The sequence below is a fragment of the Chenopodium quinoa genome, unplaced genomic scaffold (assembly GCF_001683475.1).
Source record: "Chenopodium quinoa cultivar QQ74 unplaced genomic scaffold, ASM168347v1, whole genome shotgun sequence".
NCBI lineage: Eukaryota > Viridiplantae > Streptophyta > Magnoliopsida > Caryophyllales > Amaranthaceae > Chenopodium > Chenopodium quinoa.
This window is the reverse complement of record NW_018742205.1, coordinates 433,759-444,573: the sequence shown is the minus strand read 5'-3', so window position 1 is coordinate 444,573 and position 10,815 is coordinate 433,759. Positions and strand designations below refer to the sequence as shown.

The window sequence follows — 10,815 nt, the reverse complement described above, 5'->3', positions numbered from 1 at the left end:
CCCAAAAAAAAAAAAAAAATCACTTTATGATCCCTACCCAACATTATTTTCTTAATCTATGTGTTTAAGTGAGTATATCGATTAATCCAAAACAGATACTATATATTAAATACTACCTCAAACCATTTAACATTATATGCAAGTGCAACAATTTGATATTTTTTATGGCACGTAAGAAATTCAATTGTTGCGCATAATGTAAAACGAATGTAGTATAAAAATTCAACTTTAAACTTTACAACTTTTATTGCTTGTGTTTATTTAAATTATAAAATTTGGTTCATCTTGTAAGTTACAAGTAGAGTGCCGCATTAAACAATCCCTTGTCTTGTAAATCATACTAATTAATGTCTTCGATTTGAAATACATACACCAAAACATCGTAATATTTTTGTATGATGATCAAGACTAGCTACTTAAATACGTTACTCAACCTATGCACCAAAAAAGAAATAGATGAAAAAAAAAAAAAGAGTATATATACCCCTATGCTAGTCCATGAAAACAAGCAAAAAAAACATGGAGGAATATATGAAGATGTTCTTAGAGAAGACAAGTTTTTATAATGAGATAGTGTTACCTAAGAAACTTTTTTCTTTATTACCACATTTTCTGAGCTCTTGGCTTCGAACAACACTTTGTGCATTTGTGATCTATCCAATAGCTGCATTTTTCTGCCTCGACTTTTGGAAACGCTATGTTTCTTCCTCTAAAGGTATTTCTACAAGGCTGCAAATTAAACTAGGGACTTTCTAAATGTAAAAAACTTGTTGTGCGACAGCGGAAGCAAAGGTCGTAAACAAACAAGAAAACAATAAAGAAATTCAATGCAAACAATAAGAACAACACCAAGAATTTACGTGGTTCACTATCGATGTGATAGCTACGTCCACGGGCACCGAGATCGAATGATTTCACTATAAACTGCAAAGATTACAAAGATGATTCTTGTATTTCTCAAGAACGGCTCTCACTCTCTCTCTCTTAACCCTAATACTGATATTAGGGAGGTTTTATATTAATCCCTAATTAAAAGATACTTGGGCAAAAGATAATAAAATAAGATAACCTAAAACCGCAAAATCCGCGTTCCGTATTTTTCCTTCTCCGCCCGGTCAGACCGGGCAAGGTCTGCCCGATCGGGCGCGAGAAGAAAACTCCATACGAATGCTTCAACGTATCCAACCCCCACCGCCCGGTCAGACCGGGCAAGGTCTGCCCGATCGGGCGAAGGCTCGCCCGGTCGGGCGAAGGCTCGCCCGGTCGGGCGAAGGCTCGCCCGGTCGGGCGCGAGAGCAGCTTCTTCAACGAATTTGCCAGGCACCTCTTCTTCTTCCGCCCGGTCAGACCGGGCAATGTCCGCCCGATCGGGCGGACAAAGCTACGAAGTACGAGTCACCTAATATACTTATCAACAATCTCCACCTTGACGAGAACTCGTAGTCAGCAAACGACCCCATCAAGACATAGTGAAAAAACATCTCAAGCCAAACCCGATGCAGGACTCATGCATAAGCCATACATCCCGATAAGTCTTCAACCAAGACCCATCACATACTCGTCTCCAAGTATAACAACTCATAATGCTCCACCTGCATCACAAGCCCCGGGCAAGCTCCACCTTAATGCCAACACACCTACACCAGGAGCTCCCCAACTTCGCCCCTCAGGGCCTACTACATCACGTAGTAATCAATATTTAGCAAGTCTAAGCAATGTTTAAACTTGCTAAACGGAACAGGCTTAGTGAAGAAATCAGCCGGGTTGTCAGCAGTCCCAATCTTCTTCACCTTAATCCTCTTGTCAGTACGCAAGAAATGATACCTGACATCAATGTGCTTCGTCCGATCATGGTGTACTTGATCTTTAGCTAAGCAAATCGCACTTAGACTATCACAATACACAGTAGCAAAATCCTGTGCAATACCCAGTTCACCTACTAGGCCTTTGAGCCAAATAGACTCCTTAGCCGCAGAAGTTAAAGCCATATACTCAGCTTCAGTAGTTGACAACGTAACTGATGACTGCAATGTAGACTTCCAACTAACCACAGAACCACCCAAAGTGAACACATAACCAGTCACAGACCTCCTGGTATCCACATCAGCTGCATAATCAGAATCACTGTACCCAGTGACCAAGCATTCCCTACCATTCCCGTACACAAGACCAATATCAGTTGTCCCTCTCAGGTAGCGAAAAATCCTTTTCACCCCTTGCCAGTGTTCCCTCCTAGGTTGAGCCATAAACCTGCTTACAACACTAACAGCATGCGCAATATCCGGCCTAGTACAGACCATAGCATACATCAAACAACCAACCGCGTTTGCATATGGAACTCTAGACATATAAGACAACTCCTCCTCTGATTGAGGTGACATAGACAAAAACAACTTACAACTAACAGTAGTTGGCGTACTTATAGGCTTCGATTTTTCCATCCCAAAACGAGACAGAATCTTTTCAATGTAGCTTTTCTGAGTCAAGAAAAGCTTACCTCTAGCCCGATCCCTGTAGATCTCCATACCCAAAATCTTCCTAGCTGCACCCAAGTCTTTCATGTCAAACTCCGAGTTAAGCATCTCCTTTAATCTAGCAATATCAGATTTATTCTTTGTGGCAACCAACATGTCATCAACATATAACAAAAGATAAATCATGGAACCATTATCCAGCTTACTATGATACACACAGCAATCATATGAATTCCTGTCAAAACCTTGTGAAACCATAAAAGAATCAAACCTTTTGTACCACTGTCGGGGGGATTGCTTAAGTCCATACAATGACTTTAGCAATCTGCAGGCATAGTGTTCCTTTCCAGGAACTTCGAATCCTTCGGGCTGCTTCATCAGAATCTCCTCCTCCAAATCGCCATGAAGGAAAGCCGTTTTAACATCCAACTGCTCCAGCTCAAGATCAAAATGTGCTACAATTGACAATAACACACGGATAGAAGTATGTCGAACCACAGGTGAGAATATCTCAACAAAATCAACCCCTTCTACCTGACTGAACCCCTTAGCAACTAGCCTAGCCTTAAAACGTATTTGCTCAGTTTCCGACAACCCTTCTTTCTTCTTGTAAATCCATTTACAACCCACAAGCTTCCTCCCTTCCGGTACCTTTACCAGTTCCCACACTCTGTTCTTGTAAAGAGACTGCATCTCTTCACCCATTGCGGCAAGCCATTGCGCAGACTCACTACAACTAATTGCTTGTTTATATGTGGCAGGTTCAAATGACTCTACATCATCAGCTACACTCAATGCATAACCTGTCATCGCATCAACACAGTAATTTCTTCCCTCCATCTCTTCAATCAATCTAACAGGCTTCTTGATAACTCGTTTAGGCATCTCAAGAATGGTGTCAGGTTGACTAGATGACCCCTGATTAGATTGCTCCACCTCATCCCCAGAGTTAGAATGAGTAGGAGTAATCTCAGGTTCAGGAGTACCCGGCACTGGAACATCAGCATCATCATCAATATATTGTACCCGAGGTAAATCAGCAATGGTAGACTGATGTACCTCAAGTACCCCATCTGTCTGTAATAAATTGTCTCCTTCCCTTCTCAAATCTGAAATCTCTGCATTTTTAATTGAATACATGGTGTTTTCATCGAAAGTAACATCCCTACTAAGAATGACCCGACCCTCCGAAGGTGAAAAAATTCTAAACCCCTTCACACCATCCCCGTACCCAACAAAACACCCCTTCTTGGCTCGTGGATCCAGCTTACCCTCAATAACATGATAATAAGCAACACAACCAAAAATCTTCAAATTCGAAAAATTAGGCAACTTACCACTCCAGATCTCAAACGGAATTTTGGAATCAATTCCAGAATGAGGACCCCTATTAATGACATAACAAGCTGTTAACACAGCTTCACTCCAGTACCTCCTCCCAAGCCCTGCATTAGAGAGCATGCATCGAACTCTCTCTAGCAGTGTCTGATTAACCCGTTCTGCTACACCGTTCTGCTGTGGTGTCTTCCTGACAGTATGATGCCGACCTATACCCTCATCTGCACAGAACTGATTAAACTCGTCTTTGCAAAACTCTAGCCCATTGTCCGTTCGTAGCTTCTTGATCTTCCTTCCTTGTCGATTTTCCACCAAAGCTTTCCATTGCTTGAAAACTTTGAAGGCCTCATCCTTTGACTTAAGCAACCTAAGCCATGTGTATCGGGACTTGTCATCAACAAATGACACAAAATAGTGGTAACCTCCCATACCTTCAACTCTAGATGGACCCCAGCAATCTGAATGGATGTAATCGAGCACTGCATCAGTAATGTGAGCACCCTTGCTGAACTTTGACCTGTGTTTCTTACCAAACACACAATGCTCACAAAATTCAAGGTTGGCAACCTTGACCCCGGATAGAAGACCCCTCTTGGACAATAGCTGCATCCCCTTCTCCCCCATATGACCAAGCCTCATGTGCCAAATCTTAGTCATCTCCTGGTGAGATACAGATGCGCAAACCGCAGAACTAGGCAGTGTAACACCCTCAAAAACATAGAGGGTGTTCCTTTTGATACCCTTAAGTACCAACTCAGAACCTCTGAAAATACACAACTCCCCATCTGAAAACACACCATTGTACCCCAAGTCATCCAGGGTACCCAATGAAATCAGATTCTTTCCTAAAGCAGGAACATGCCGTACATTAGTCAAAGTTAACCTCCGCCCATCAACAGTCCTCAACCTCATGGAACCAATACCTGTGACCTTACATGGAGCATTGTTACCGACTATAACCATACCCCCATTGCGAGGTTCATATGTATCAAACCAATCTCGACGTGGACACATATGGAACGAACACCCCGAATCTAGAACCCAGTTATCAGATAAATCATCAGACCTAGCAGAACTGACTAATGCTAAATCTTCCTCTGAATTATAGCTCTCATTCGGTTTCTCTTCAACTACAGCAGCCTGGGACTTGTTTTTCCTCACCGGACAATTATTCCTAAAGTGACCCGGTTCTTTACAGTAATAACATGTTTTAGTAGTAGTTTTACTAGATCCATCCTTGCCGTTTCCAGCACCCGACCCAGCATTGTTCCCCTTGTTAAACCCCTTATTCTTTTTAGACTTTCCGGACTTAACAAATAACCCACTACCATTATCCCCATTATCACTCGTAGCTTTCATTCTGAGTTCCCTAGTATGAAGTGCTGCCTTCACTTCTTCTAAGGTTATAGAATCCTTACCAACAACAAAAGACTCTACAAAATTCTCAAAGCTAGACGGTAGAGATACAAGTAAAATCAACGCAGCATCCTCATCATCAATTTTAACATCTAAATTACGTAAATCAAGCAAAATAGAGTTAAGTTTTTCTAGATGTTCCCGTAAGGAAGTACCTGACTGCATCCGGAGGCTAAACAACCGCTGTTTCAGTAATAATTTGTTGGTCAACGACTTAGTCATATACAATGACTCCAGCTTCAGCCACAATCCAGCCGCCGTTTCCTGATCAGCCACCTCCGTGATGATTTGATCATCAAGACTAAGTAATATGGTAGAGTGTGCCTTCTCTTCCATAACTTCTAACTGCGAGTCAGTCGGTCCGTCTCCTGACTCCGAAGTAGTACTCTTTGGAGCCAACGGACGCCATATCTGCTGTTGTTTTAACAGAGCCTTCATCTTAATTTGCCATAGCCCGAAACTATTTTTCCCGGTAAACTTCTCAATTCTTATTGTTGAATCTCCTGCCATTGTTATCTTCAAGAAACTATCCAAGGATTGAACCTGAGCTCTGATACCAATTGTTGTGCGACAGCGGAAGCAAAGGTCGTAAACAAACAAGAAAACAATAAAGAAATTCAATGCAAACAATAAGAACAACACCAAGAATTTACGTGGTTCACTATCGATGTGATAGCTACGTCCACGGGCACCGAGATCGAATGATTTCACTATAAACTGCAAAGATTACAAAGATGATTCTTGTATTTCTCAAGAACGGCTCTCACTCTCTCTCTCTTAACCCTAATACTGATATTAGGGAGGTTTTATATTAATCCCTAATTAAAAGATACTTGGGCAAAAAGATAATAAAATAAGATAACCTAAAACCGCAAAATCCGCGTTCCGTATTTTTCCTTCTCCGCCCGGTCAGACCGGGCAAGGTCTGCCCGATCGGGCGCGAGAAGAAAACTCCATACGAATGCTTCAACGTATCCAACCCCCACCGCCCGGTCAGACCGGGCAAGGTCTGCCCGATCGGGCGAAGGCTCGCCCGGTCGGGCGAAGGCTCGCCCGGTCGGGCGCGAGAGCAGCTTCTTCAACGAATTTGCCAGGCACCTCTTCTTCTTCCGCCCGGTCAGACCGGGCAATGTCCGCCCGATCGGGCGGACAAAGCTACGAAGTACGAGTCACCTAATATACTTATCAACAAAACTTATAGGTAACGAGTGTATTGTAGAAACATGTATATTTTATTTATGTGTATTCAATTATATGTTTCTTTGAATTCAATTATGTGTATTCATTTTAAATTATGTATATTTCAGCTTTATAAAGTGGTGATTCTGATAGACTAAACATGTGACATGCTACACATAATCCGTACATAACTTTACTGTAAATATTAACTTTTTTGGATGGTTTTGTAGAAACGATGCCTTCAAAAAGAGCTATGATATCACAAGCAATTGGAGCTCTAATATCGATTCCAGTTAACACATTGTTTTCGACGATGTTTGAGTGGATGATTGAAAATGGTTGGTCAAGATGTTACCCTCGGATTAGTGATGTGGGCTGGCAATCTTATGTGTTACATACACTTACATATCTTTTTGCTGTGGAATTTGGGATTTATTGGGCTCATAGATTATTACATGAGATCAAGCCAATTTACAAGTATATTCATGCACCTCATCATCGTTATAGCAAGGAAATCGCGCTTTCTCCTTTTGCAGGTAGGTTATTTACTTCAAATTACTTCCAACTGCATAAGTACTTCCATCCATTCAAATACGGTTATAATAATAATAATAATAATAATAATAATAATAATAATAATAATAATAATAATAATAATAATAATAATAATAATAATAATAATAATAATAATAATAATAATAATAATAATAATAATAATAATAATAATAATAATAATAATAATAATAATAATAATAATAATAATAATAATAATAATAATAATAATAATAATAATAATAATAATAATAATAATAATAATAATAATAATAATAATAATAATAATAATAATAATAATAATAATAATAATAATAATAATAATAATAATAATGTGATTCACATGTATCAGGTTGGTCTGGTCACCCGTTGGATGGAGCAATACAAGAAACTCCTTATGGTTTAATACTAATGTTTATGCCTATTCATTTCACTACTTTATTGGCGCTTTTTCTTGTCGAAGCAGTATGGGGTATTATAATACATGACAGAAGCGACGCGAAAGGTTGGCCTATTATGGGTTCTAATTATCATACCATTCACCATACGTCGGGCCATCATAATTATGGTAATTATACTATTTTAATGGATTGGTTATTTGGAACCCTTCGTCACCCTAAGAGTACTACCAATGGTATTAAAGTCCAATGATTAAATTATTGACCTGTAATATCACGAAAGTAAAAATTTATAAATAAGACCGTCTTACTATTATAAGACCAACTTGTAGATGGGTTGTGCCAAGAGGCGAGAGAAATTGGAAAGGATACACATGCTTGCAATAACTCACGAAAGTGATCTTATAATGCTAAACCTTTTTGTCAAATGATTTTCACGCTTATTGATTCTTCTTGTAGTTTTAAAATTAAATAGTGTAGATCAATTTGTTGATAAATCAAACTCAATTTTTTATTACACTACATAATATATAAATTTTATACAAGTACTTCAAAGGTGGTTTATTGTTATTTTCGTATTTTTGCTCAATAATACTTTTACCGTTCCTTTAATATTGCAACATCGTCAATCATGTGTTGAAGGAGCTATTAAGACGCGTGGATTGTCGGTACCTCGCTAAAAATACAAAATATAAATAATTTTTTTTCTTTCACTTACAATTTACAAATATACTTGTATAGAGTGTTCACATACACGTCATGAGCATAATATCAACACTCCGTCTTCTAAATCATGGCTCTGACACTTATTACAACATGCGACCTCGGATTTCATTAATTTGCAATGGATAATAGTTGATTCCTAGAAGGTCAAATATGATATGCATATGAACAAATTAATTACGATGCCATAAGTTAGTGTCTACATGGTAGTATCAGTTCACAAAATGATGAGATAAGAGGAACATGTGATCCACGATTTTTTCTTAAATTCACCAGAGTGGCAAATAAGTCTATTGTAGATTTGTCTGATTTTATACCCGACCCATGGCCCATCTGGTCCAAATTTCTATTTTTAAGGTTCAATTTTAAATTAATTTTATTCTAATAATGTATATTAAAGAATTAATGAAAATTTCCTTTACTTATCATGAATTCAATTCGTACCAATCTAAGTAGTATCATTTGTTTTTGTCATTTATATCAAATTTCACTTACCAAATTTTACGGAATGCAAAAATGTCAAAAAAAAAAAAAAAAAAAAATAACTCGAATATTAATTTTGTTCTTTAATAATTGCAATGTCGATACATATACTTTAATGTAAACTCTTAATGATAATTAAGTTTTTCAAAACAACGAAGACACTATTATTTTTCCGTATTATTCGAGCTTGTTTGTGAGAAATCGTTTGGATATGTTAAGTTTCAAAGAATTTATATCTTTTTTTTCACTTAGTAAGTTTTTTTGTATGATGAGCAAAACTTATCTCTAATCCTATAAATTGATCATTGATATAAACATCCTTAATATAGTAGGACGTAATTAGATGATTCCAAATCAATACCAATGACAAGATCAAAATCATGTTTTAAACCAACAAAAATATCAAAATCTATATCTCCATCAATCCAATATACTCTGTACTTCAAATAAGCTAAGTTTACTACTTTCCATTGTCAAATAAGAAAAGTAAAAACAAAAATAACTTTTAGATACCGTAAGAGTGCTAGTTAAGATGTAGCAAAAAAAACCTCTTGAAGACTAATCAAGATTTGTTAAATGTTGACTTTCCTTGTAATGTGAATTTAGAATCGCTAAAGATCTATGAATGAATTACGCACGATGATGCTAGCGCAAGTCCATGTCAAAACTGGCTGGCATAAATGATAATTTCCTCTCTTATATGGTTATGTCTTTATCATCTTGAAAGAGATTATAAAAATGAAATGGAGTAGAATTAATCATTTTATATGGACCATTAAATTGTCATTTTTTTAAGGTCTCGAGAATTAATTTATCATATCGTATCTTCTTGTACTTCCTACATTCACATGTAGGTATTAATAACATAGAATTGAGCAATTGTAATAAAATATTTTGTCATAAATTATTGTATTTTGTCTTTTTTTTTTTTTTTTTATATGTGTTTCTTAAAGAAAATATAACCCACAAAAGACATAACTACTACTTCCTCTGTTTCTTTATAATTGCAATACTTTTCTTTTCACGCTTGCCATGATTTCAATTGTTAATATCTTTGGTTTCCAATATGTCAAAATTATAAACATTTGATACTAAAATAGTATAAATTGAGACAAATCTAATAAAATCCCACATAACTATATTTTTGCTTAAATATAAATTATTAAACCTAGTCAAAGTGAAACACATAAATAGTGTAAAAGTCAAACTATTGTAACTATAAAAAAATCAGAGGAAGTATAAGTCTAAAACATTGAATATATAGAAGAAAAGTTACTAGCACACGATTTGTGGACTGTTTTAATGTTAAGATGAAATTGGGTTGGAATTATAACAATCTTAAGAGCAGATAAATAGTTTAATTCCTTATTGACTTTCATAATTCTCTTATTTGATCCTTTTACTGTACATTGGTGATTGGTTCATAAATTAACTTTAAGTATATTTTACTTTATTACTTCGTGTTTCTATTAGTAAACATAACTGGACTTGACAAACAGAGTTCGTTCGGGTTGGGTCAATTTTGGGCCAGTAAAAATTCGGATTGGGTTGGGTCAATTCGGATTTTGGGTCAGCACTTCAAGTAAAGTTCGGGTCCAGTTAATTTTGAGGACCAATTTTTGGGTTAATTTCGGATCGAGTTAATTTGGGTCGGGTCAAGTTTGGGTCGGGTCATCAAAATAAATTCACTTAAAAAAATAGTTGGAAAAATATAAAATCGTTATGAAAATAAAAAATTCGTGAGTACCTATTACTTATGAAAATAAAAAATGTTTTTTGTTACACATTATACTTCCTCCGTTATTTTATTATTGCACCATAGAGGTTGGCACACATTTTTTTGGTAGTGGGAAAAAAGAAGAGAGAGGAGGGTTAAATTACAAAGTTATTCATGTGATGTAAACATAAACTAAAGAATCAAGTGGCACAAGTAAGGGTATATTGAAAATTTGTAGTGTAAATAGAGATATTTTGTTTCTTAAAATAGAAATGGTGCAATAAATGTGAAATTTCCTTAAAAGACAAGTGGTGCAATTCCTTTTAATTTTCCTTTGACATGTTACACAATGTTAAAGTATTATGGTGTCACGTTTTAAGTTCGTACAAGGTACGACACTGTCGAAAGACAAAAGTTTTAGTGTTTTAACTTTGTGTCAAAAATAAAAAAAAAATTAAAAAATTAAAAATTAAAAAACCTTTGTGTTAAAGGAAGAATTTGGGATATCCATGAAGATCATGACTCCTCACTTCAG

The 10,815-nt window shown here is 36.6% G+C and overlaps 1 protein-coding gene across 1 annotated transcript; it reads left to right on the top strand.

Moving 5' to 3' along the window:
* The first annotated feature begins 227 nt into the window (after positions 1–227).
* LOC110725405 (delta(7)-sterol-C5(6)-desaturase-like) lies at positions 228–7,849 on the top strand. The gene is made up of 3 exons (XM_021904889.1): positions 228–715; positions 6,638–6,943; positions 7,312–7,849. Exons 1-3 carry the CDS (start codon positions 499–501, stop codon positions 7,608–7,610), a joined length of 822 nt encoding a protein of 273 aa, XP_021760581.1. The 5' UTR covers positions 228–498; the 3' UTR covers positions 7,611–7,849.
* The last annotated feature ends 2,966 nt before the right edge of the window (positions 7,850–10,815 follow it).

Bases quoted from the DNA above. Each gene is read 5' to 3' on its own strand.
- LOC110725405 (XM_021904889.1), top strand. From the start codon at position 499: ATGAAAACAAGCAAAAAAAACATGGAGGAATATATGAAGATGTTCTTA. The intron at 716-6,637 runs GTATTTCTACAA...ATGGTTTTGTAG, and splicing joins CTATGTTTCTTCCTCTAAAG to AAACGATGCCTTCAAAAAGA. The intron at 6,944-7,311 runs GTAGGTTATTTA...CACATGTATCAG, and splicing joins CGCGCTTTCTCCTTTTGCAG to GTTGGTCTGGTCACCCGTTG.